Source organism: Capricornis sumatraensis, chromosome 17 (assembly GCF_032405125.1).
Source record: "Capricornis sumatraensis isolate serow.1 chromosome 17, serow.2, whole genome shotgun sequence".
NCBI lineage: Eukaryota > Metazoa > Chordata > Mammalia > Artiodactyla > Bovidae > Capricornis > Capricornis sumatraensis.
The window spans coordinates 71,188,718-71,215,521 of NC_091085.1; the positions used below are offsets into that span (position 1 = coordinate 71,188,718).

Genomic DNA, 26,804 nt, shown 5'->3' on the forward strand with positions numbered 1-26,804 from the left:
TTATTATGGAAAAATTGCATAAATACAGACAGGTTAGTAAAATGAAATGACAAGTACCCATCACCCATCTTCAACACTTCACTAATGGCTTAGTCTAATTTGATCTATAATCTTAACCAGTTTTATCTGTTTCCTTACCTATTCCCCCCTTCCATGTTATTCTGAAGCAAATCTAGAGATCCCATTTTGATGGTAACTATTTCCTTACACGTGTATTAAGAGGTTGACTCGGGATCTCAATTAAGTCCATACGTTAGCATTGGTTGATGTCTCTTAAAGCTCTTTGATCTGTAGGTTTTTCTCTACCTCTCTCTTCTCCCCTCAAACCCCTGGCGGATTCTTTGTTGAAGACACCAGTCACGTTAAGGAAATTTCTTCTGTTGGTTGGTTTGCTGAGAGTGTCTTGAATGGTGGCGCCTGAATGAAACTTTGTCTGCTGACCCTGGCATTCTTTATCATAGGACCGGCAGCTGAAAGTCAAGGACCTAGTCTTGTCTGCACACAGTCGTGCTGTTCGAAACTGCCCGTGGACGGTTGCCCTGTGGAGTCGGTACCTCCTGGCTCTGGAGAGACACGGAGTTGAACACCGCGTGATTTCGGGTGCGGATTGTTTCTGTGGGAAGACGTCTAAGCTTTTTGTCCCAAGTCAAGAACGTTGGGCTGTGACAGAGTCATTGTTCTTTTGGAATATTTGGTGTTAATGCAAAAAGGGCTCTAAGTGAGAGATAAACTAGATGTATTTTTGACTTCTTAAAACCTTTTAATGTCTTACTCGCCACGATTTTCCTGGGAGTCGTCGTCTTTTCTCCAGCTCAGTTGACCTGGAGCACTTTACTGCACGGCCCCCTGTGGGACTTGCCCTGTCTACAAAACACACAGTTTGTGTACCGCTGTGGTAGCCTTCCTTCTGAATATTTCTCTAGCTCATTTCACTTGGTTCCATCCCATTATTACTGTTAGCCATATAGTGTTTTATAAGAGGTTTTTATAATCTTGATAATTTTATATTAGCTTCTTCTTGAAGTGACCACAAATCCTGGCTTTTTCTTCAACTCTAGTGACCTTTGAGAAAGCTCTCAGTGCTGGCTTCATTCAGGCCACCGACTATGTGGAGATCTGGCAGGCATACCTTGATTACCTGAGGAGAAGGGTCGACTTCAAACAAGGTATTAAAGTTCCTGTGTTTCTATCAGAACTGAACTGTGTCTTCGCATGTCTTGGTGGGAGGAGGCAGTGGCCCGAATACCTTACCATTGGGCAAGCGATGTAGACCAGCCACTGGTAGACACTGTAGCTGTTTCAGTCTGTGCTGAGTCACGCCATAGACGCTAAATGGAGAGAGGAATGTCCTTGCCTTTTACGCTGGCCCCTGCCAGTCTCTTCAGTCTCGTTTCTCCCGTCTGTGTGTCCTGAATAGTTCTTTACGCGGGACGGCTGTGTTCCCTTTAAGTCGTTGAACCTCTGCCTCCATGGGATCCCTTGCCTTCCTCCCTCCTGAAAAGAAAATAATAAAGAGCAACCAGAGCCCCGTTGTGCTCCCACCCCCGCCGTGCTCCCACACCCCCGCCCCACTGGTGCTTGCTTAACGCATGCAGGTGGATTTTGGCTCTTCTGCCGGCTTGGGGAAGACCCCTCCACTCTGGCCCCACCTGGCCCCCTGGCCCCCTTTGTCCTTGCACCGTCTGTGATGTGCGCTATCATGGGTCTGCCCCCCGTCCCGTGTGTGATCAGGGCAGGAACGGGCAGTGTTCTATTCGGTGTCCCCAGCGTGAGCTCGGGGTATCAGTATGGGATTGGACAGCACTTAGAAGACGTGGTATGTGGTGTCGAAGAGTTGAACCTGCCCTGTGCTTTCTCACAGACTCGAGTAAAGAGCTGGAGGAGCTGCGGTCCGCGTTCGCCCGCGCCCTGGAGTACCTGAAGCAGGAGGTGGAGGAGCGTAAGTGCGTCCTCCTGCCCTGCCCGCCCGTGCTTCCTCGTCTGGTCCTGGGGTCTCTTCAGGCCAAGGCGGTTTGCCTCTCCGCTATTCTCTTTGCTTTTAATGTTTATTCATTTGCCTGGGTTGGATCTTAGTTGCAGCATGCTGTGTTGTGCGATGTGTTGAGTCCATAACAGACTCCAGTTGTGGACCTCGGGCTTAGATGCCCTGAAGCATGTGGGATCTTAGTTCCCCGACCAGGGATTGAACCCATGTCCCCTGTGTTGCAAGATGGATTCATAACCACTAGACCAGCAGGGAGAAGTCCCTCGGTTGATTTCTAATTTTGTCTGCTACTCTTCTTCAAGGTTTCAATGAAAGTGGAGATCCGAGCTGCCTCATCATGCAGAACTGGGCTCGGATTGAGGTAAATGTTTTAACAGACCTGTCAGCTTCATCCACCTTTGTGGGACCTTTGTCCGATAGCGTAGCTGAAGCTGAGTTGGGGTCCCAGTTGACCACCTAGGCCCTGCAGGGCTCTGCGTTGTTTACCTCGCTTGACGCGTGTTTGTTGATATCCGGCGGCATCCAGGCTCCCAGCCACGTTGCGCAGCAGTTGTCTGCACGCCAGGTGCTCACACGTGTGTTACTTCTCTCCCGCTCCGGGCCCCAGTGATGAGCCTGTTCTAGGCGTGAGCAGTTTGCCATGCCTTTCACTGTGGGCTGGGGATGAGATAGACCCTGTCCCTGTGCTAGAAAGACTTGAAACTAATGTGGGAGACAGATGATAGTGGATATGATGAGCTGAATATTATTGCTGGATCGTGGACTCCATGGTGAGTCGGATGTGGACTTGGCCCCTGTGTCCTCTTCTCTGAGGGGGGTCCGGTGTTGAGTTGGTGGTGGATGGGATGGCTGTGCTGAACCGTGTTAAGGGTGCAGCAGCCGAGGCGCAGAAGTTAAGGCAGCGTCAGCTCCTGGTGCTCTTTCTGTCTCTGCCTGGGCCTTCGGATGAAACACGTAGAGTTAAGGCTTGATAAAAATAAAATCAGATGCCTGGCCAGCACTGTCCTCAGCGCCTGTGTGCTCGCTCGTGTGGTTCTCACGGTGAACGTAGGCAGACAGCCTGAGGCTTGACGCTGCAGAAAGGCCGGTGCTTGGGCCGGGCTGTTACCATGGGGGGTGGGCGCGGCGCCTGGCAGTGTCTGAGGAGCTGAGTAGCACAAATAGTTTTGGGGTGGGAGGTTTTCAGCACAGTGTCTGAAGTATGTTTTGTAACGGGTGTTGACGTCGTCAGGCCGGAGTCTTTTTCTAACTTGGTCTGTTCATGGGTTCAGGCTCGACTCTGCAACAACATGCAGAAAGCGCGAGAGCTCTGGGACAGCATCATGACCAGAGGGAACGCCAAGTTCGCCAACATGTGGCTCGAGTATTACAACCTGGAGAGGTAACGGGCCCGGGGTGAGGGGAGGCGCTTGTCAGGTGTGACTGTCCTTGGCGCTTGTGCCCCAACCCCGCCCGTACAGCTCAGACTGCTGCTCGCGGGCGCCGCTCCCTTTACGGTCCTGCCTCTCTGTGCCTGGGCTTGTTGGGTGGGCTCTAGAGAACCACACATGATATTCCGTGCCTGGGCTCTTCTTATGGCCATGTGTTACTTGCCACTTATATTGGTTTGTTTTGATCTGGGGACATGAATATTTTATTTGACTTCTTGGGGAGCTGTATATTTTTTTTCATGTTTGCTTTGTCTATAGTTAGAGATACTGAAAAGCAAAGAGGGGAAAAACCCCCAATTTTTTTTCAGTGACAGACCCACATAAAACCAGTTTGCTAATAGTTTGAATATGTTCTTTGAGACTTTCCTGTGCTTAAATTTTTAAGAAATGGTGATGCAATTACAGTATACATATTCTCAATCTCTAAAATTATTTTAACTGATGTTTATAGCATGAGGGAAGATATAAAGAATACGGTCAGCTTTTAAATTCAGTATATCTTGGATGGTGGTGGTGTTCAGTTGCCAAGTGTTCAGTTGTCCCACTCTTTGAGACCCCATGGACTGTAGCATGCCAGGCTTCCCTGTCCATCACCACCTCCCGCAGTTTGTCCAAGTTCATGTCCATTGAATCGGTGATGCCATCTAACCATCTCATTCTCTGTTGCCCCCTTCTCCTTCTGCGTTCAGTCTTTTCCAGCATCAGGGGCTTTTCCAATGAGTCAGCTGTTTGCATCAGGTACTCTAAAAGTATTGGAGCTTCAGCTTCAGCATCAGTCCTTCCAAAAAGAATTCAGTGTTGATATCCTTTAAGATTGACTGGTTTGATCTCTTTGCTTTCCAAGGGTCTCTCAAGAGTCTTCTCCAGCACCACAGTTCAAAAGCATCAATTTTTCGGTGCTCTGTCTTATTGTCCAGCTCTTACATCCATACAGGACTATGAAAAGACCGTGGTCTTGACTATTTTTAATTTTGTCGGCAAAATGATGTGTTTGCTTTGTAACACACTGTCTAGGTTTGTCATACCTTTCCTGCCAAGAAGCTGCTGCGTCTGATTTCATGGCTGGAGTCACCATCTGCAGTGATTTTTTTTTTTAGAGCCCGAGAAGAGGAAATCTGTCACTGCTTCCCTCTTCCCCCCTCTGTTTGCCATGAAGTGTTGGGACCAGATGCCATGACCTTAGTTTTTTAATAATTGAGTTTCAGGCCGGCCTTTTCACTCTCCCTCTTCACCCTTATCAAAAGGATCTTTAGTTCTTCCTCTTGGCTTTCTGCCATTTGAATGGTATCATCTGCATCTGAGGTTGTTGATACTTCTCCCAGCAATCTTGGTTCCAGCTTGTAACTCAGTGCGGCCTGGCGTTTCTCATGATGTGCTCTGTGAAGTTAGATAAACAGGGTGACAGTCAACTGTCCTGTACTCCTTTCTCGATCCTGAGCCAGTCAGTTGTTCATACAGGGTTCTAAATTCTGTTTGTTCTTGACAGGTTTCTCAGGAGACAGGTAAGATGGTTTGGTATTCCCATCTCTTTTTAAGAGTTTTCCATAGTTTGTTATGATCCACAAGTCAAAGGCTTTAGCATAATCAGTGAAACAAGAGGTAGGTGTTTTTCTGGAATTCCCTTGCTTTCTCTATGATCTAGTCAATGTTGACAATTTGATCTCTGGTTCCTCCGCCTTTTCTAAACCCAGCTTGAACATCTGAAAGTTCTCAGTTCACATAATGCTGAAGCCTACCTTGGAGGATTTTAAGTGTAACCTTACTAGCATGGGAGGTGAGTACAGTTGTCCTGTGGTTTGAACATTCTTTAATACTGCTCTGTTGGGAATTGGGGTGAGGGTTGACCTTTTCCAGTCCTGAGGCCACTGCTGGGTCTTCCAGATTTGCTGACGTATTGAGTGCAGCCAATAGAGTCCTCTCTTAGGATTCTAAATGGCTCTTCTGAAATTCCATCACCTCCTCTAGCTTTATTGACAGCAGTACTTCCCAAGGCCCACTTTGCTTCACACTCCAGAATGTCTGGCTCTGAGTGAGAGAGTGGACCGTTGTGGTTATCTGGGTCATTAAGGTCTGTTTCGTACAGTTCTTCTGTGTCTTCTTTCCATCTCTTCTTCATCACTTCTACTTCTATTAGGTCTTTACCATTTCTGTCCTTTATTGTGCCCATCTTTGGATGAAATGGTCTTTGGATATTTCCAGTTTTCTTGAAGAGATCTCTCGTCTTACTCTTTCTGTTTTCCTCTTTTTCTTTGCATCATTCTTTCAAGAAGGCTGTCTTGTCTCTCCTTGCTATTCCCTGAAGCTCTGCATTTAGTTGGGTGTACATTTCCCTTTCTCCCTTGCTTTTCACTTCTCTTCTTTCCTCGGCTACTTGTAAAGCCTCCTCAGACGACCACTGTGCCTTCTTGCATTTCTTTTTCTTTGGGACGGTTTTATTCGCTGCCTCTGTACAATATTATGGACCACTGTCCATAGTTCTTCAGGCCGTCTGTTTACTAGGTCTGATTCCTTGGGTCTGTTCATCACCTCCACTGCATGTTCATTTGTGTTTTATTTAGTTGCTTAGTCCTGTCCAGCTGTTGGGTATTGCATGTCACTAAACATTTTTTTCTGTTTTGAATATTTTGCCTCCCCGATTTAAAACAATAATATGTGCTCAAGTTAAAATAGAACATTTACAGAATGTGAGATAGAAAGTTTCTTAAAATCCTTCCCCAGAGATGACCATAATTAAAACTTGTTGAGTATTCCGCTAGATCCGTGGGTCTCAAATGTTTTGGTCTCAGGACCACCTCAAGAGCTTTTGTTTATGTGAAGTATATTTATTGACATTTACCATATTAGAAAATGAAACTGAAAAATTAAAAGAAAAACTTTTATTCATTTAAAGTTCACTGTAAAGACATTTAACAAAAATAATGTATTTTTATAAGAAATGACTGCTTTCCAGACTCCAAAGTAACATAGTGAGAAAGTGGCCTGGTTTTATACTTTTTACAAATTCCTCTAATCTGGCTCAGTAGCAGACAGCTGGATTCTCCTGTCTGGTTCTGCACCCTCTCCGTGGTGACGTTTTCATTGGAGACTATGAGACTGTTCTGTTAACATCCAGTAGTCTGTCTTGCCCTGAGCAGACCTTTTTACCCACTCAGGATTCCATGACATGCGTTGTGTGTATAGAAAATGCTGACCCATCAAGTTCTGCAGCTCTTCTAAATATTGACGCATCTCATTATCCCATTTGTTCATATCTGCACTGATCGTCACAGAAAGGTCTTTAAAGTAGGAGGCTGTCAAACTCACAGTGGCAGATACAGGTTTTCCAAGTTGTGATTTTCACTTGAAAGCCCCAGTTTTATCAGTCAACAAAAACTCTTCATTGGTTTTTCTGGAAGTGACAGCCTCACTTCATTAATTTTTGAAAATGTCTGGCAAATACACACGTCTGAGTCACTGTAGTTTTTGTCACTCAACTGTTCTCTCAAGTGAAAATGATGTTCCATGAAAAAGAGGAAGTAGTGCAGCTTGCAGCTCAGACAGTAACCTGATATTTCTTTGCTCCAACCGCTGTACTTGGGTGTGAAGAGGTGCTTAATGTGTGCTTTCCGTTTGTCACCCAGAATATCATCAGTGTGCACTGTCTTGATTTGTGCCAAGGGCCACTGTAGCTTTGGCAGCGTCAGTCCAAATGTCAGCACAGCGAAAAAGTCCAATAAAAGTATGTCGGTATATAAATGAAAGTAGTTTTGACTTTGCAGACCTCCTGAAAGGGTCTTGGAGACCCTTAGGCGTCCATGGATCATACTTTGAGAACCATTGCCCTGAGTTTTTTCTTAGTGTCCTAATGTGTGTTTACAATGTTTATGTATGTTTATTTTTTAAACAGGAGAATATAGTGTCTTATAACGGTTGGGGTGAAGAGAGTATTGTTTTGTAACTATTGTGTTGAGCAGTATCTCATTTCATGTCAGTGTGGGAAGATTTTTGTGACCCTGGGCACAAAACCTGATAGTCGCTGTGTTGGTGGCTTTCCCCTCAAGGGGGATGGCATCCTAGAGTCTCTCTGGGGCCTTTCCCCTGTCACCCCAGCTCTTGGGTCCTCCCACACACCTTGCACACGCGAAAGCAGAAGGCCTGGCTGTGGACCGCTGTTCGCAGGTGCCCTGGCTACTGAGGGGAAGAGTGGTCTAGAAGAAAGCCTTCAGGTTTGACCAGGGAGCTTTCTGGGATAAGGAGGAAGCATTAAAACCATTGGCACGAAGAGCGTGGTGTCTCCTCAGAGCTGAAGGTGACGCTAGGCTTTGCTGCCGTGGCGTTAGCTGTGCGAGGGTGCCCCCTGCCCATGTGTTCCGCTGGGTCCCTGTGGCCCCAACTCTGTGTTTTCCGCCCCAGGGCCCACGGTGACACGCAGCACTGCAGGAAGGCTCTGCACCGGGCCGTCCAGTGCACCAGCGACTACCCGGAGCACGTCTGTGAGGTGTTGCTCACCATGGAGAGGACAGAAGGTGGGGACCTCAGCGCTGCCTTGGGCTTGGGCCTTGTTCCTGAGGCCAGTGTGGTTGCAGGGCTGTAGGTGTAAGGACACGTGTGTTTACGGCTCCCCCCTCTAGGGGCCTCTGCAATGAGACCATCATGCGGTGAGTCCCGCTGCCCTTCTCACTCTCCACGTGCAGAGGGACCCGTGACGGGGCTCTAGCACAGGCCTCTTGGGGGACGGGGCGCTGCTGTCATGCGCAGCTTCCCTGGACCCGCTCTTCCCTGCTGGGTACCAGGAATGCTCTTCCTGCCCCCAGTCCTGACGAGCAGAACCGTCTCTGGGCGTTGCCAAGAGCTCCCTTGGATCAGTAGAGCCTGTGTTCCAGCACAGCGCGGTGAGGCCCATGGCGAGACTGCTTTCTGATCACGTGTGCCTCCCTGGTGAATTTCAGAGCCTCCGTATACAGTTTCCAAGGGCATTAGTCTGGATTTTGGGTACTATGAGCCCCTTAGAACTGGAAATAGACACCTAAACAGCAGCATCAGTAAGAAAAACACCTCAGCTTTTATCATCTGAGGAGCTCTTAAAATAATCTTTCGATCTTAATACAAATGTTTTGTACCTTTTGCATTAGAATGTTTTCACTAATCTTTGCCACTGAGAGCTTGTAATAGAATCTAGTCTGGTTTCAAGTCTCTTTTCTAAGAGAAGGAGTGATCTAAACACACCTGGAAGAACTGTTTGAGTTCTGAAACTTGAAACCTACACAAATGAAATCTTAAAATGGAAAACCGATTCTCCAGTTGTTACTGTTTGATGGAAGAGCTCTCTCTTGGAGGTGTGGGGACATTGAGACAATTCTATATTTTTATATCCTTCAAAATCCAGAGAAGTGAAACTTTGCTTCTCCTTCCCCTCAAGGTACTTTAGAAGACTGGGATATAGCTGTTCAGAAAACCGAGACGCGACTAGCTCGAGTTAACGAGCAGAGAATTAAGGTAACGATGCTCTTTGTTTCAAGTCTTTGAACCTCTGAAAGCTTTTTTTTTTTTTTTAAATTTCTTATTGGAGTATAGTGGATTTAGAATTCTGATAGTGATTTTGACTGTGTTTGGTATGAATGTTCCTTGTTAAAACCTTTGGGGTCATCCTCTAAGAAGTGTATTTTATTCAGTGTGTTAACTATGAGATCAGTGTTTAAGACTATCTTTTTTTTTTAGATTGGCTTAAAATGTTAACCCCAATAGTAAATCCTTTAGGTAGCGGGGTACTTAAAGGTTACTGAAATAGATGAAGAAGATAAAAAAGGAGCCTGACTGGTGTAGCCTAGTGGTTGGAGTGTGAGTGCCCCCAGATGAGTCAGGGCCCGTTTTATAGATGTTTTTCTTTTTACTGGTGAGTCATTCCTGGGGATCTTGGGAGACACACTGTAGACTTGAGATGCAGCTCCTTAAGGGCCTGGAAAGGTGGGACTTAGCCCCTGACCCACCCCCCCCGCCCCGCGCCCTTCCTGGTCTCCTGGGGGTGGCCGACCTCCTGGTGTGCTCACCTCTCCTGTCACAAGTCAGTGGACTTCGTGTGACAGCCGCATCCAGTGACACGTCGTGTCCCGACCTTCCAGGCTGCAGAGAAGGAAGCAGCCCTTGCCCAGCAAGAGGAAGAAAAGGTTGAGCAACGGAAGAGGGCCCGGGCCGAGAAGAAAGCATTGAAGAAGAAGAAAAAGATCAGAGGGGCGGACAAGCACAGAGCCGACGAGGATGATGAAAAGGAGTGGGGCGACGATGAGGAAGGTAAGGCCTGGCAGGACTTTCATACCTGGGACATCCTAGACCTCCAGACAGGGTGCCGAACAGCACAGAGAACTTCATTCTGGAACCGTTTGAGGATAAGGTCCCAGCGGGCTTCCCTGGTGGCTCAGATCATACAGAATTGCCCTGTCAGTGCGGGAGGCGTGGGTTTGGTCCCTGGGTCGGGAAGATCCCTGGGGAAGGAGCAACCTACCTCAGTATCTTGCCTGGAGAACCCCATGGACAGGGAGCCTGGCGGGCTACGTGGGGTGGCACAGGGCAGGACACAGTAGAGCGAGTGACAGCCGAAGTGCCCGCCGCCTTCCCTGCCACCGCCTCCCTTCCACCTGGTGGCGCCCGCCTCCCCTGCTCGGCTCCCAGGCCTGCACCAGGTGCCACCCCTGCCGGCACACCGGGCACCGCCATCCCCTTCCTGAGCGGCGCCTGCCTTCTCCCCCGCTGCGGACTTTCCCTCCCCTCCTCACCAGGTGTGGACGTTTCTGTGCCCTCAGGCCCTGGCACCTGGCTGCAGCCCTGCCCTGCACCTATGCTGTACACCCCCCTGCCCTCCCCCCACCCCGCCACCGACACTTGACTCCCACTTGGTGGTTTGAGTTGTTGAATTTTCCGGACTGTGTTTCTGTCACCCCTGCCATTTCACGTGTGGGCAGTTGTGGGTTAGATTTATTTCAGCAAACTCGGTCAAGGTAAAGAGTGGTCTCTAGACGCGAAAGGAGGCTCAGCATTTTCCTGGTGCGGAGCTGTCAGCCGGAGTCAAAAGTGACGGAGTCATCGTTCATTTCTTGGGGCCCTCAGAAGTGATCGTGGGTAGCTCACTGCTCTTTTGGGGTCCTGGTGTAGCAAGGGGAGGCACAGGGGACCTGTGACCACAGTGACGTGTCATGGGGGCTCGGGGAGCTGTGGGTGAGAATCACGGTGGAGGATGGGGAAAGCACTGGGGCCAGCGGGCTGCCGGAGACCGTGAGGCGCCTCCCCCGTGGGCAGTGGCGCTGTACCCGGGCATCAGTGGGGGCGAGCGAGTGTCCAGAGAGGGGGCTGGGCCCCCCGGGGAAAGCACTGGGTCCCGTGGGCTGCGGAGATGGTGAGGCTCCTCCCTCGTGGGCAGTGGTGCTGCACCCGGGCATCAGGGGAGGGCGACGAGTGTCCAGAGAGAGGGGGCCGGGGCCCGCAGAGCACAGCATGGCCCGCTGTTCCCTGCAGCCTTGGGCCTGATCCTGGTGGGGGCTGGGTGCTGGGGTCGGTGAGGCCGGCAGCCCGCCCATCAGTGCTCTAGAATGCAGAGTGCAGTGGGTAGGCCCCATCTGGAGGGCAGTGGGGAACTGACAGAAAGGTCTGGCAGCAGGCGGCCCACGCTGGTTGGTTTCAGTCCCGTCCCCCTGGCGGCACTGGGGAGTGTTGGTTGGAGTAGAGTGTTGTTGTTAAGCTCTGTGGAAGGACATGGGACAGTCATGAATGTGGGGAGGAGCTAGTGCTCTGTACCACTTCCGGGTTGGCCCGGGGAGTATGCACTTCCGGGTCACTGAGGTGCTTGTTTACATGTGGCCCCTGGGCTCCATCCCCATCTCTGCCCTGGGCTTTCCGGGAGGGGTCCTAGGGATTTGCCGGGACAGTGTGGAGACCTCCAACCTTGACCTCTTGTATGGTTGAGCATGGACGATGAGCATTTAGGATGTCACTTGCATCTGAGTTGTCCCCTCCCCCAGATGTCACTGGGGCCAGGCAAGGAGTGGGATGTGCTGGGAGGGTTGGGAGAGACCTGGCACAGGGTGGGGGGCGTGCACCCTGGCGTCCCCATGGGTCCTGGTGTCTGGTGGGGAGAGCTGTCTCCCTGCTTGGCGCACCCTGGCTCAGCTCAGTGCCAGGAGACCATTACCTAACCATCCTTTCCCCTGACAACCCACAGAGCAGCCCTCCAAGCGCAGGAGGGTGGAGAATAGTGTTCCTCCTGCCGGGGAAGCGGAGCTGGGCTCTGAAGCCAACCTTTCCGGGAGCAGTGCCCCCACGGCCACAGAGCCCCCCTCGGAGCTGAAGGAGGTGCGGGTGGGCGCCCGGCGGAGGGACGTGCCCAAGGTGCCGCACGACAGCAGCAAGGACGGCGTCACTGTCTTTGTCAGCAACCTGCCCTATGGGCTTGGGGAGCCGGCCGCCACTCTCCGGCCGCTCTTTGAGGCCTGTGGGGATGTGGTTGAGGTGCGCCCCATCTTCAGTAACCGCGGCGACTTCCGCGGCTATTGCTACGTGGAGTTCAGAGAGGAGGCGGCGGCTCTGCAGGCGCTCCAGCTGGACCGGCAGAGTGTTGAGGGCCGGCCCATGTTCGTCTCTCCCTGTGTGGACAAGAGCAAAAACCCCGACTTCAAGGTTGGTATGGGGGGTAAGCCCGCCTTTCCATAGGTTGCAGTGGGACAGACTAAATGCTGTTTGCCTCCTGTCTTTAGAATCTAAGTGGAACGTTTGTTCGGAGTGAAATGCCTGAATTAACTGGGTCCATTCAGAGCTGGTTCGCTGAGGTCTGTACTTGGGGCTGGTCACTTGAGCTGCTGATGTTGACAAGTGATGTTGACAGTAGGCGCCGTGTAACAGCTCCTTGCCGTGGGGTAGTTAGGCGTCACGGGGCTGCGCCCAGCATCTGGTGTATTACCTTTCGACCCTCACCCAGACTCGGAGAATGGCGGCCTTTATTCTGGCTGTTTTTGAGAGGAGGACGTGAAGGCTTCAAGAAGTGAGGGACTTGCCCAGGGCGAGTGGGCAGTTCTTCGCACCCAGAGCCAGCTCTGGCCCAGCCTGTGGATGAGGCCTGACCCTGTGGTTTGGGGAGCTGGGCTGGGCCTGGGGTGTGAGTCCTCTCTCTCCTCCACAGGTGTTCAGGTACAGCACTGCCCTGGAGAAACACAAGCTGTTCGTGTCGGGCCTGCCCTTCTCCTGCACCAAAGAGGAACTCGAGGAGATCTGCAAGGCCCATGGCACCGTGAAGGACATCCGGCTGGTCACTAACCGGGCCGGGAAACCCAAGGTCGGTGTCTGAGCCTGGAGCCCGGGGGAGCCTCTGTTCAGATTACTTGGTTCTAGAGTGGTTTCTGGTTTGTCTGCTAAGAAACAGACAAGAAGTTAGCAGAAGGATAGGTGCACTAGGCTCTTTGCGTTTCGGGTCAGGTTAACTTGTATGTGCATAACTACACTGAAAAGAAAAAGGCGTTGCAAGAAAAGCTACCACAAATTAGCAGGGGCTCCAGTGCGGCCCCAGGCTGTGGGGCTTTGGGGTGTGGTGCCCCCCTTTGCAGTCTGCTTCCTCCCACCCCGACCCCTCTTCACGAGGCCTCCGGCATCTCCCCGAATCCCTGCCCTGGTGTCCTCCTTACCGTGTTCTCCCCTCTGTTTCCTCAACTTCTGTGAAATCCTTGACCACGTTTTGAGTAGTTGTTTAAGAAGAGTTTGGTTTGAGAGAGGCCCCTTCACGTTTGTCCAGGTTAATTGAGAGCTGACGAATATATGGGCATTGCTGGGTTTATGCTGGTCCATCTCTGGCACTTGGTGCATAGAAGTTTATGAGTTGTCTGAAGTTATGGTCAGTTGCAGAAATAGGGGAGACTTGGGCAGGGAAGGAACCTATAGGCCAAGGGAGGGGCTCTCTGAACTGGCCTGGGGCCCTGAGTGGGGAGCCGCGTCCTGGCTTGCAGCGCTGACTGGCCGGGCCTCACACACCCTCAGGGCCTGGCCTACGTGGAGTACGAGAACGAATCACAGGCGTCGCAGGCTGTCCTGAAGATGGACGGCATGACCATCAGGGAGAATGTCATCAAAGTGGCCATCAGCAACCCGCCGCAGAGGAAGGTTCCGGAGAAGCCGGAGGCGAGGAGAGCCTCGGGGAGTGCCCTGCTGCCGCGGCAGGTCTACGGGGCGTAAGTGTCGTGCGCGCTGGTGCGGCCTTGTGGCACCACAGTGACCCTGTTTCCCTCTAGGGCAGTGAGTTAGGTGAAGGGTCAGGCCTGCCTGCTCCGTCCCGGGGCAGGGGTTCCCCACCAAGTCCATGCCGAGGGCCAGCCCAGAAGTGGGCCCTCTCTCGTCTACGCTGGTTTACACCAGTGGTTTATTTAAGTTTTAAAAGATTTTTTTAAAGATAGTGGTCACTCTGAAGTCCCCTTTGGCAGGTGGATCCATGTGTGTGGGTCCCAAACCTGACAGCCAGGTGTTCGCCAACCGTGACCCCAGCAGAGCTGTGTCCTCAGCCATGGGCATGAGGCAGCGAGGTTGCAAGGTTGTCTGGTGAGGTCTGTACGGTCACAGCCGTTCCGTCCACCCTACGCGTGTGACCGTGTTGCACATGCGTGGCCCTGGCCAAAAAGTTGTGGAAAAGGTGGAGTTTGTTAAAGTCACTGTCCTCTGATAGCCAGAGTCGGGGAGCTCAGGGCCCGTCTCAGCCTTCTTGTGTGTAGCTTTTCACCTTTTGTGTTGGGGTGGTCCAGGACCGGCCTGGCTCACGCCACCAGTTGTCGCTTCGGGAGGTCCATGCAGTGTTTGCTCTTCCAGGCGGGGGAAGGGGAGGACCCAGCTCTCTCTGCTGCCTCGCGCCCTGCAGCGCCCCAGCGCCGCCACCGCCCAGGCTGAGAACGGCCCTGCCGTCCCGCCGGCAGGCGCCACCCCGGCCACCACTGAGGCTCCCAAGATGTCCAACGCCGACTTCGCCAAGTTGCTCCTGAGAAAGTGAGTGGGACGGTGTGAGAAGGGAGATGCCTTACTTCACGCTGGCCGGGAAGACGCCTGGTGCCCAGCAGGGCCCTGGCCATGCAGGGCCAGGTGCAGGGCGTGGCCACACGCTTCCTCTGGTTTAGGCAGGACTGGAAAAGGGTGTCCAGGGAAAGAGGTTGTGAGTGCTCCCTCATATTGAGGGCAAGAGGACGAAAACCACCACTCCACAGGCTGGGTGCAGGGTATAGTTTTCTGAGATACTTTTGTGTCTTGAAAGAGCTGAGAAACAGAAGTGAAACTCGAACACACTGTTCTGAGACCCACTTGTCCAAGTATTTTTGGCCAACTCTGGTCCCTTTTTATAAGACACTTCCGTACACCCTGCACAGCACATGTGCCCGTCACTCTTTTAATTTTTAAAAGACAAAATGGCAGATGCTAGTAATTCACCAGAATGGCCTATTTTAGTAACGGGGTGGGGAGGGGACATCACTTAAAAAACATCTGATGGAGTTTTGTTCACGGGGGCTGTGCGTTTTTATATTCTGTATTTGTAAATGACTTGTCAACCCATTGTTTTGTTTCCTCAAAGCAAAATATTTGTGACATTTGTTTCGTGTAGGAACTTTGCGCGCCATCTGCTATGGACCATTTTCTTTGCCTAGTGACTAGTGAACTGTGTTCTTTGTCTGAATACTGAGTTTCAGCCCTTTGGTTTTGTTTAAATACCATGTCAAGTGCAAACTTAAATTCTCTCCATTTAGCTTTGTTTATTAAACTGAAGTTCTCTTAAAAACTTCTTGCAGAAAGGTACTCAAATGTGTGTTCAAATATGTATTTTGAAATGGGTGTAGCTGGCTTTACCTGATAGATGTGTAAATAGACCTTTTGTAAGTCAGATCCGGCTGTTTTGCTTTAACCATTTCAGCTGTGAGACCTCCAGTTTACAGCAGTTGGGCGCTTACAGCTTTTCTACCCCTTTTATCCAGCATTTATTCCTTTGAAAGTGATGTTGCCAGTTCAGTAGGAAAACTGACTTTATAAAGGCACTCTGGGGGAAAATATCGGAATTCTTTCCTTTGTGATGAAAAATCGGCTCATTTATCTGCTTTTAAAGGTTCTATGCATCAGTCAGGCTTTACTGTACTTTCTGGTGTAACATTTTTAATGGGCCGTTTGAAACAGGTAAGTAGACGGAATACTAAACTAAGCCCCACACGCCTGCTGTCGAGCTCCAGCCTTGCTCAGCCCGTCTTCGTCTCCACCTCTCTCCTGTACCCCCTGGGTCCCACAGGGAGACCCCAGACATCACAGCACCCCTACTATTGGAGCACCTGTCTCTACGGACTTGAAGACCATGGTTTTATCGTTATTTCTAGAAACATGAGTAGTGTTGATGTCAGCCATCCAGACAAATTGTCAATTTCCTATTGTTTCGTAATAACCCTTTTAATCTGTAGGTTCTCTGTACCTCATCCTTTGCACAGAACGCTTGTTAGGTGTTTTTGAATTCAGGCAACAGCTTTAAAGCTGTCGGAGGAGCCTGTGTTCTCTGGGGGTGGCCGGCCGTCCACTCCCCTGCAGAGGCCTGTTCTGTGGGTGAGAGTCTGTGGGTCAGGTGGGACCGAGGGGCCGTGAACCTCTGCTCTCAATCCAGGTCGCGGGGCGCTAGGGAACGGTGGTGTTCTTCTGCTGTTCCAGTCCTCTGACCGCACTTCGTCCTCTCAGGCGTACACAGAGCTCGTTAGAGGTGGGCCTTTCAGACTTGAGCAGGACCCTAATGGGTGCAGGGTGTCGACTGTTCCAGAAAGAGATTTTCAGGAACACAGGAGTGGGTTTGTGTTGTCCCTGGCTTGGGGCGTGGAGGGGGAACGGATGGGGAGCGGACAGATGAAAGACCATGTCAGTTATTTCAGTCTTAGTGCAAGGCCAGTGGTTCAGCCCCGTTAGTATAATCAACCAGTTCTGTGTCTCCTTCTTGTGACGTTGCCATCTTGGGTCTTTCTTTTTTTTCTCTCTCAACAATACAGGGCTAAAGTTCTGAAAGAGTCCCTCCTTCATCCCTAGGACAGAGGGGAACATCTCTTGAGGAAGGAAGCAAAGTCTTAGGCATTTATGTAACAAAATACTTTATTAGTAATGTCTTAAAATAATACCCTTCAAATATAGCTAAAGTGCAGATCTCTCCCTCTAGCACAAAGCAAGCCCTTCAATCACGCTTCCTTGGTGTGCTTACAAAAAGCAGAACGGTAGAAGAGTTAAGGTTTAAGAAATATCTTCTGGCATACAAATAGAAAAATATCTTTTATCAAGGTCTGAATAACTCCTTTGGGGCCATTTCATACATCTTTTCACTTATCTTTTAGAAAACTGCTCTGCTTGTTATCAGAAGAGGGTGCTCATTACCGTCAGGATCTGAACTGTCTGCTCACACAACACTCGGTGGGCATTCACCCTCGTTCAGACACTGACAGTCCAGGGATGGACATCACCAGCTCGGCCCCTGGAAAACGGGCTCGATGGTGTCCAACCTCAGGGCTCAGCAGCAGCAGTCATGTTGGCATCTGTGCCAGGTAATGATTGAAAAGACTCTGCCTCCATAATGACAATGTGGGTGTGTTACATGTAACATTTCATCTTTTTACAAGTTGCTAGAAAAATAAGGCCATGCCAAGGCAATCTATGCTGCTTCCCCTGAAGGGACAGGGGCTATGGGGCAGGTAAGTGGACGAGAGGGATGCTTCCTGGCTGCAGTCGAGGGTGTTTCTTGGTTCCTACAGAGCGGCGTCCTAACTCATCACAAACACTTGTCTGGCACTGACTTGCCATCTGTCTTCAGTGGGTCCTAACACTTGATTTGCAGCAGGATTTAACTGTCAGGTGACAAACCCAGAGAACCTTTAGACTAAAACATCTGGTCTGAATTGCTGCGAATACGAGAAACATCAATAGAAACCGGGCTAGCCACACCCCTGTTCTTAATCAGAAAAACAGCCACCTCTGGTACCAGCGTTTGGCAACTGTGGCTCAAAGCATGTTCCTTGGACTAAGCAAGGTGTCTAACTAGAGACATGGTGAACGCTCGCTTCCTGTCTCAGAAGTCTGCTCTACCAGTAAGATCAGTCACAACACTAAGCTCTCTGTAGGGGAGCCAATGCCTGTAAGAAAGCAAGCTTTCAGTCCTTTCTCAACTGCGACCGCCCCAGGGAGGCACAGACCCTCTCAGCCGGTTCCAGAAAGTGCTGGGAGGAGTTACTCCTCCAGGCCTCAGCCCACACTCCTCACCTTAGTGCAAATTTCACTCCAGAACCTGGGTTCTGGTCACACGAGCATGGATGCCCCCGAAGCTGCTGGGACCACCCCAGGGGTCAGGGCCACCAGCAGACACCACACGTGTGCCAGCTCAAAGGGAAATAAATAACTTGGCTCAGTTATAAGTTATCTTGGGGACAAGGCTTAATAATTTAGTTTTCTTCTTTAAAGAGACATTTGGAGGTAAAGAATGTTTTCAGTTTCTTACCCATCTCCTTCTGCTCTGGGAGATGACTAGGTTTCTAGAAATGTGTTGTTTTTTTTTTCCCTCCGCTGAGACATCCCTTGCCACCAAGGAGGGATTTACAGTGTTAGGGCTTCACCGGCAGCGTCTCCTTGAACCCAGAGTCGTTGGGTCTGGCCTCTGGCAGTGCCACCGGGTACTCCGTGGTGGCGAAGAGCAGGGTGTCCAGGGTGGTCTCCGTGCACTTGGCGATGAAGCGGATGAAGGGCCTCACGTCGCCCTCGTTGGCGACCTCCAGCACATGGTAGTACTCGGACCGCTGCTCCTTGCGGATGGTGATGGGCGGGTAGCCCGCCTGCATGAGGATGAGGTTCATGAGCAGGCGCGAGGTCCTGCCGTTGCCGTCGATGAAGGGGTGGATGTAGACGAGCTTGTAGTGGGCCAGGGCCGCAGACTCCACAGGGTGCAGGTTCATGGCGTCCTCCGAGTTGAGCCACTGCACGAACTCCTCCATCTGCGTCTCCACCTCCTGCGGGGGGGGCGGGACGTGGTGGCCCACCAGGACTTGCGTGGCGCGGAAGCGGCCGGCCTCCACGGGGTCCACGTAGCCCAGCACCCGCCGGTGGATCTCCAGCACGTCGCCGATGCTGACGGAGCCCACGCGGGACAGCAGCGTCGTGTTCACGTACGTCATGGCCGCGTGCATGCCGATGACCTCGTTCTGCTCCTCCAGGCTCTTCCCCGGCACCGCGTAGCGCGTCTCCAGGATGTGCCTGATCTCCGAGAGCGTGAGGGTGTTGCCCTCGATGGCCACCGTGTGGTAGATGTGGTGGTAGTAGGTCTCCTCCATCACCCGGCGCAGCGCGGAGTTGCCCTTGGGGATGGACATGACCTTCTTCACTTTGCTGTCGATGATGCTGAAGAAGCGCTGGTCGATCTCCTCCACCAGCGGCAGCGTGCGGTCGCGGTTGACCAGCGCCTTCTCATGGTGGGGCGCAATGGTCAGCGCGCGGGTGTACAGGTAGTCCGCCTGGATGATGTCCTTGTCCTCCTCCGAGAAGATGCCGAACTCGTTGAGCGCATCCACAAAGCCCGGGTCCATCTTGAGGGCATGCAGGAAGAGCTTGTGGGCCTTCTGCCGCTTGCCCTGCCGTTTCATCTCCAGGGCCTGGTTCAGAGCTGCTTTGGCCTCCAACTTGCCTGCTAGAAAAGAGCCAGAGACACGGGTCAGGGAGGATGGGGGCAGGCAGAGAATGTTCAGAGGGGCTGTCACTTGGGCTGTCTCCCCCACAGCCTCAGGGCCCCCTCCAGCCAGGCTACACCTGCCCTTCCGTGCGTCTGTCTGTGTAGACAGGTTTGTTCCCTGCAGCCCCGTGGGGCCCCGGGCTGGTCATTGTCCACTCAGTCCCTGAGCCACTCTCTACTGTGCGGGCGTCAGCTGGGTGCCCTGGCCCCCTCTGAGCGGTCGTGCTCCCGGACGGCCGCAGCGCCCATCAGGAGGCCCTCCCCTCCAGCTGCTCCAGCTCGCAGCCACTCTAGTGACTTCTGGAGGTGCGGGTCCTTTCTCCCTGCATCCACCCCGCCCCTTTAGACCCTGACTCTGAAAGGCTCCCCACTGCTGCTAGGCCCTGGGGGGCCTCCTCATCCCTGGACCTTTTGACCTAATGGTTTTCAACCAGACCCTCCATTACACCTGGCTCTTTTCTGCCGCCCTCCCACCTTCAGTGCCAGCCGCACCTACTGGGTGGCCTTTAGTCCAAGGGTGCAGCGCCCTCCTAGCCTTCCCACCTGGCTCACTCTGCTCTCGCCCCTTCTTCCTCAGGTCTCCGCAGGCGTCCCCTCCTCCAGGGAGCCTTCCTGGCGCGCTTCCTTGGCTGCCTCTGTTCCACAGCACCACCCCTATCTGGGCTACCTATCACCCTGTCTAGCTGGGAGCTCAGGGCGACCACGTGCCCTGCACACAGGACATAGCAGGCCCTCTGAACACCTGTGGGATCAACGACTGTTGAGAGATGGCTAGTCTTACCTGGGGAGGCCTTGGTCTTGACCGCCAGCAGCGCCGCACCCCTGGAGGTGAGACTGAGCTCCGTGGACGGCCTGGTGCACCTGGTCACGGCGGGCTGTGCCCGCTCCAGCTTGCTCCTGAGCAGGTAGAAGCCCTTGAGCACAGTCAGACAGTGTTCTTCCACTGTCCCCAGCGGCAGCAGCAGGGCCAGCAGGGAGCCCAGCACCATGCTCAGCAGCATCGCCCACAGGAAGCGGCCCCAGACCGAGACCCACTTTGGTTCAGTCACTGCCATCACCGAAGCCATCGACATGAGCGTCATCTGGGCCCAGGGGCAGGCCCCTTACACACATCCACAGGGGGCTGGGAGAGAGCAGGACCTGCAGGAAGTGAAGCAGGGGAACACCACCTTTAGGACACAGGTTTGGCTTCAGCAGAGTCTCAGAGACCTACCCCCTCGCCCCCACGCCTCCTAACTGATGACTGGGGGTGGGGGCAAGGCAAAGATGGGTGCCACCTCCAGGGTGGTGCGACTGAAAAGGAACGCTGCTGCCGCTCAACACTAAACACTTGCTGTGTGCCAGACCCCGTGCTGAACCCTGGTGGCAGCCTCTTAACAACGTCTCTTGTGGTATTCAAGCGGAAGCCTGGCTCTGCAGCTGAGACAGGTTCAGGGAAGTGAAGGGCCTTGCCCAGAGGCACTTGGACAGCAAGTGATGGCCTTGGGACCTGAGTGCGGAACCCATGGCTCTAGTCTCCCCACTTGGGCACAAATCTCTGTGGCCTCAGACCCAACACTGGGTGTTCTGGACACACAAGACACAGGTCCAGAACAACTAAGGCAGTTCTGAGGCTTGTTTGAGAAGTACAACTGTTCAGGGGCCTGACTTATTGCAGCCTGGGCAACCACCTCCCCCTGCCCTGGCCCTGACATTACCCACGATACTGTTTCCTCTCTGGCCACCTTTTTCTGGCCTGTCCAGCAGGCATCTGGCCGAGTTTGCGCAGTTTGAGTATCTTAAGAGGAATTCAGGTTGTGGGTCTGAGGCTGTGATTGCTCTCTCTGACAATGAGCAGGTGCTTGGGGCTGGCAGTGGGAGTGGAGGGGTCCAGTCTGCAAGCACCATCATGCTAACAGTAAGCATTTATTAGGCAACTACGGTGTGCTGGGCACTGAGCTGAGTACCAGCTGTACCTTATCTCCCCACTCATTATCCCACCGAGGTAAGCTGCCCCTGGCATTAACTTTTTAACTGAGGAAAACTAACACACTGGATAAGTCAATACCCAGACGACCCACAAGAAGTAAACAGGCATCAGGAACGAATCCCCAGTGCATCTGTGTCTAGAGTACCTAGGTCTTAACTCACAACCAGGGCCCAAGCAGCTACTCCTGGTACTAGACCAAGACCCAGAACTGATGACGTTTCAGGAGGAGCCTGGCTGGTCGATACAGAACTTCTGAAAAGGCTTGGTACAAACTCTAGTGGGGAGGTACAGAAGACGGTGCGGGTCACTGCTCCGTCCAGGTGGTCGGGGCTCTCCGGCCGGGCTGCAGCTTCCCAGGGAGGAAGTGGCGTTCCTGGGAGGCACGAATCTCAATGCTCACTAGCTAGGAAGAGGGAACCTGAGGACCTGAGAGGACACTGAACTAAGGTCACCCCGGGGGCCCGCCCCTTTCCGAACCCCACCCAGGGTTCACTGCCCCGCTGCACCCTTCCCCGCCCACCCCCTCCTCACCTCGCGCCGCTGCGGGGCCCTGTTGCCGCCTTCTCAGCGCTCGCAGTGTCTGCTGGCGACCGGCTCCCGGGACCTCCGCCGCCGGCCCGTGGCCCCACCCTCGGCGGCCCGCCATTGGTCGGCCCATCAGCCTCTTCGCAGCGGATTGGCTTCCTCAACTTGTCGGCGTCTCACACTTCCGGGTTTTCGCGTCGCCTCCGCTTTCCTGGGAAAGGCGCGCCGTGGGCCACTCCCATTGGCTGACTCCTGTATCGGTCTCGTGCTCGAAAGGGCCAATAAGCAATGGGGAGGGCGGGGCCAGGGCGACCAGCTGGAGCCCTGGGCGCGGGGAAAACCCCCGCCTAGGCGGTTTTGGGGCCTTCTGGGTAGCGACTGGGAAACGGAGTTCCGACGGCCTTTCTCTTAGGCCCAGGGGAGGATGAAAAGGGGCCCTGGGAAGGAGGGAACCTCAGTTTCCTTAAGTGTAAAGTGAGGAGGCTGATGGTTTAAACCTGTGTCTGACTTCCCAGCCCGCATTCACAGCCTGGTCTCTGCTGCCAGGGCTGCCCGCTTCTCTATCTCCTTTTCCTCCTAAGTTTTAAATTTACATACTCTTGAGAAGAGCCAGCCTGGTTCTCCTGCCTTCCGGTGTGGACAAAGAATGTTGCCTGCCATTCCGGTAAACAGACTATGGCCATCCCAGAAGCCATCCACCAGCTGCCCAGAGGGTGTGTCCTGAGGGGACTTAAGGATGGAGAAAAATAGGATAGGAGGCCTGGACAGTAAAGATGCAATCAAAAGAATAATTTAAATGAGCCTAGATTCTTCCATCTTCTCATATATAGGAGAGCACTAAAGTTAACTTGAGATGTCTGTTTTGGTGATTAACGGTCATGTTTGGATGTTCAATTATCTCTCCCCCACCCCACCCTCCACACGGCCCCAGCAAAACCTCATCCTAGCTCCTTCCTTCCCTGTTTGGAACAGATCTCCAGAGCTGAGAGACTGTATTGGGCCATATAGCCCTCAGTAATGTGCCCGAATAAAACAACTTTGAGGTTGTATTTTTTTTTTTTCCCTTCAGTTGACAGAAATTTTCCTTGAAGCAGAGAGCTGAAACCTCCATCTTAATTCACAAATATTGACATTAAACATGCAGGATGCATCCGGAAATGCTAAGCTCTAAGTACATGAGGTTAAAAAAAAAATTGTTACCGCTGCAGATTCTGAAGTCAGAGAGACCTGGGCTTAAGTTCAGACTTTGTCACCTCCACTCTTGTGTGTCCTTGGGCAAGTCTCAGTTCCCCCATTTGTAAAATGGGGGCTAACAGCCTGCCTCGCTTTTGCCCTGAAGTTTGGGATTTGCAGAAGCCCTGACACCAAATCAAGCTCCTCTTATCCCATGCACAGCACACCAAAATGCTGAGAAGCTGAGGTTTACAACAAAGAGGATTTATTCAAAAGGCAGCCAAGTGAGGAGACAGGAGAACAAATCTCAGATCCTTCTCTCTGAAAGCCAGGGAGGGGCTCAGGGTATTTACTTGAGTTTCCCTTGGGTTTCCCTTGTGGCTCAGCTGGTAAAGAAACTGCTTGCAGTGTGGGAGACCTGGGTTCAGTTCCTGGGTTGGGAAGATCCCCTGGAAAAGGGAAAGGCTACCCACTCCAGTGTTCTGGCCTGGAGAATTCCATGGACTGTATAGTCGATGGGGTTGCAAACACTGAGCGACTCTCTTAAACAGGAGGGAAAGGGGTAGGGCACAACTTTTGAAAGAATGATGTAGCCCAAGGACACGAAATAAACCAATTAGAATCAAGTGGGACCAAGATGGCAGAAAAACTAGACCTTGATCCTCAATCGGCAAGTGAAATGACACCCAGAGGTGCCGTGACAGCTCCAAGGCACTGTCCAAAGACCAAGAAGTGGGCGGTAGCCCAGATCCTGGAAATCTCCACCCCTTCTCAAAAATCGTTGGAATAACCCTCCCACTCATTAGCATATGAAATTACCCAGCCTATAAAAACTAACCATGCCACATTTTGTGCTGCACTTGCCCGTTGCGATGGGCCATGCTCTATCTGTGGAGTGTGCTTATCTCTATATCTGAATAAATCCACTACTTACCTATCATTTTGTCTCTCACCGAATTCTTTCTGTGATGAGACATCAAGAACCCGAGCTTCATTAGGTCCTGAAACGAGGTACCATGGGTTTTGGCTGGGCTTGAGTCCCAGCCATGTGGGTTCAAGTTCCAAGCAGGGTTTGCGCTGGATTTGAGTCCCAAATATTGTTTCCCTGGGCTCCAAAATCCCTGCAGATGGTGACTGCAGCCATGAAATTAAAAGATGCTTGCTCCTTGGAAGAAAAGTTAATGACCAACCTAGACAGCGTATTAAAAAGCAGAGACATCACTTTGCCAACAAAGGTCCGTCTAGTCAAAGCTATGGTTTTTCCAGTAGTCATGTATGGATGTGAGAGTTGGACTATAAAGAAAGCTGAGCACCCAAGAGTTATTGCTTTTGAACTGTGGTGTTGGAGAAGACTCTTGAGAGTCCCTTGGACTGCAAGGAGATCCAGCCAGTCCATCCTAAAGGAAATCAGTCCTGAATATTCACCAGAAGGACTGATGCTGAAGCTGAAACTCCAATACTTTGGCCACCTGATGCGAAGAGCTGACTCATCTGAAAAGATCCTGATGTTGGGAAAGACTGAGGGCAGGAGGAGAAGGGGATGACAGAGGGTGAGATTGTTAGATGGCATCACGGATTCAATGGACATGAGTTTGAGTAAACTCTGGGAGTTGGTGATGGGCAGGGAGGCCTGGCGTGTTGCAGTCCATGGGGCTGCAAAGAGTCAGACACGACTGAGCAGCTGAACTGAACTGAGTCCCAGTCACATGGGTTCAAGTTCCAAGCAGGGTTTTGGCTGAGTTCAAGTCCCAGCCACATGGGTTTGAGTCCCAAACTGGGTTTAGGCTGGGTTCCAGTCCCAGCACATGGGTTTAAGTCCCAATCTGTGGTAAACTATTTCACTTTCACTTTCAGGGTATTTACGAGATGAATAAAGCTGCTGCGTGATTGGAGGCATGGGGACCATGGGGCAGGTAACTGGAAGAAGGCGTGAAAATGATGGTTCTGTGCAGGCATAACTAAGCTACAGGCCTCCACACATTCAAAAGGTCACAGAGGGACCCTCACCATGCCCAGGTAAAGGGTGGGTGATCCCATCCCGTCTCAACCAGCTCAGTTCAATCTAGACACAACTGACTCCGACTCTGGTAAACATCTTATTGTTTAGCTACGGGCACTTGTGACACACAGCAGGGTCCTATAGTTCTTCTCCTCATGCCCCCTGCCTGCCTTTTGTCTGTGGAGAAACTTTCACCAAGAATGAGTTTAATCGGAGAAGTGAGAAAATGCAGACAGAGGAGAGAGTCCAACAAGATTAAATAATAGCTTTGTCATTATGTGCGGTCAAGGACCTTTCGTGGGCTATAGATACTATTCTAAGTCATATCTTGTGAGCTGTCTGATAGATACTGAAACCCCCACCAGTGGAAGAAGTTAACTACATGATGGCCAGAATAGCCATGATGTAAGCTGCCACAATTCCAAGAACGGGCCTCAAGAAAATGGAAACAAACCTACCCTGGACCTGAAGATTAATTGTGCTTAAAACCATCAAAACAATGCCATACAACCAGTTTCCAGATGACTGTGCTGACGGTGCTGTTTCTACGTGCAGCTCCCTTCCCGCACCTACAGAAGCTCTTTCCCACTGTTTGTGGTAGGTGGGGGTGAGAAGTCAGCCTATGGACTGAAATCCTTCCTCCACCACCCTGGCTGCGGGCAACAAAAATAAAGCAAACTTTTGTTCCATTAGTGCTGCTGCTTTGTCAGCTTTTGAGCAGCGAACAGTCCATGCTCCACTTTTAGTTACGCTTGGGGGATGCACAACTCTTACAATGACCTTAGCGGAGGCAGGTGAAATAGATTCAACCCACGGTTGCCCCTGTTTTTGGATCATTCCTTAATCTTAAGGAATAAAGGCAACAACCGTTCTGACTCTTTCTTGCTGAGAAGGGGTGTAGCTTGATGAATCAAAGCATTTAGCACCATTCATTTGAAAAGATTCTCTTGTTCCCAGATTCAAGTTAACATTTTGATCCCAATAAACAATCACCACCTACGTACCAGCTGTCGGCATTTATAGGCCCAAGATTGGTAACTGAAACCATAAAGACGTAGCCTGAGGGGAGCACAGAATGCAGACATTGGAAGCTCCAATACTTTGGCCACATGATGCAAAGAGCCGACTCCTTGGAAAGGACCCTGATGCTGGGAAAGAGGGAAGGCAGCCACCTGATGCAAAGAGCTGACTCATTGGAAAGGACCCTGATGCTGGGAAAGAGGGGAGGCAGGGGGAGAAGGGGACGGCAGAGGTTGAGATGGTTGGATGGCATCATCGACTCAATGGACAGGAGTTTGAGTAAACTCTGGAAGTTGGTGATGGACAGGGAAGCCTGGAGTGTTGCAGTCCATGGGGTCGCAGAGTCGGACACGACTGAGCGACTGAACTGCACTGAAGTTCTTGTGGAAGGAACATAGCCTGGGAAAACAGAGTACACTTTCTACAATATCTTGACCAAGCAGAACCTTGCCAGGGGTAGACACCAGGGTCTTAAAAAACAAATCCAAGCAGAGGGCCTTCCCTGGTGGCCCAGTTGTTAAGACTTCACCTTCTAATGCATGAGGTGTGGGTGTGATCCCTGGTCAGGGAGCTAAGATCCTATATGCCTTGAAGCCAAAACACCAAAACAGAAACAATATTGTAATAAATTCAATACAGACTTAAAAAAAAAAAAAAAGGTCCACATTAAAAAACAAAAACAAAAACATGACTTTAGAATCTAAGAACGCAAGGAGAGGACCAAATTTCAGCTTAGTCAAGAAAAAAACGGGACAGGAAATTTTCTTATTAGCCCAATTTATTGCTTGTGAAGGGAGAAGGAAATGGCAACCCACTCCAGGATTCTGGCCTGGAGAATACCATGGACAGAGGAGCCTGGAGGGTTATAGTCCATGGGGGTCACAAGGAGTCCAACATGACTGAAGCGACTTAGCACAGCCTTGCTTGTGAAGACAAAGTGAAGTCAGGGAGAATCAGAAAATTAATGAGAGGCACAATAAAGGAATCAGCATGGT

General features: G+C 51.5%; 2 protein-coding genes across 3 annotated transcripts in view; one reads left to right on the forward strand and one right to left on the reverse strand.

Annotated features, from left to right (window-relative positions):
* The window catches only part of SART3 (spliceosome associated factor 3, U4/U6 recycling protein), a 39,369-nt gene extending 24,273 nt beyond the window's left edge, over window positions 1-15,096 (forward strand). For both annotated transcript variants that reach the window (XM_068989782.1, XM_068989783.1), the window contains exons 8-19: window positions 462-600; window positions 1,059-1,166; window positions 1,862-1,939; window positions 2,287-2,345; window positions 3,256-3,365; window positions 7,807-7,919; window positions 8,813-8,889; window positions 9,513-9,681; window positions 11,603-12,057; window positions 12,557-12,709; window positions 13,405-13,595; window positions 14,224-15,096. In XM_068989782.1, coding sequence (XP_068845883.1) covers window positions 462-600; window positions 1,059-1,166; window positions 1,862-1,939; window positions 2,287-2,345; window positions 3,256-3,365; window positions 7,807-7,919; window positions 8,813-8,889; window positions 9,513-9,681; window positions 11,603-12,057; window positions 12,557-12,709; window positions 13,405-13,595; window positions 14,224-14,401 — 1,830 coding nt within the window. In that variant the 3' untranslated portion in view covers window positions 14,402-15,096. The remainder of the gene's footprint in view (window positions 1-461; window positions 601-1,058; window positions 1,167-1,861; window positions 1,940-2,286; window positions 2,346-3,255; window positions 3,366-7,806; window positions 7,920-8,812; window positions 8,890-9,512; window positions 9,682-11,602; window positions 12,058-12,556; window positions 12,710-13,404; window positions 13,596-14,223) is intronic.
* Window positions 15,097-16,551: 1,455 nt separating this feature from the next.
* FICD (FIC domain protein adenylyltransferase) lies at window positions 16,552-21,684 on the reverse strand. Its single transcript, XM_068989951.1, has 3 exons — window positions 21,624-21,684; window positions 19,905-20,263; window positions 16,552-19,081 (listed from the first exon to the last, which is right to left on the reverse strand). The coding sequence occupies exons 2-3, from the start codon at window positions 20,203-20,205 to the stop codon at window positions 18,006-18,008; spliced, it is 1,377 nt and encodes a 458-aa protein (XP_068846052.1). The 5' UTR covers window positions 20,206-20,263; window positions 21,624-21,684; the 3' UTR covers window positions 16,552-18,005.
* Between the last annotated feature and the right edge of the window lie 5,120 nt (window positions 21,685-26,804).

Coding starts and splice junctions, on each gene's coding strand:
- FICD (XM_068989951.1), bottom strand. CDS start 20,205: ATGACGCTCATGTCGATGGCTTCGGTGATGGCAGTGACTGAACCAAAG. Junction 19,082..19,904: donor CAAGACCAAGGCCTCCCCAG/GTAAGACTAGCC, acceptor GCTCTTTTCTAG/CAGGCAAGTTGGAGGCCAAA.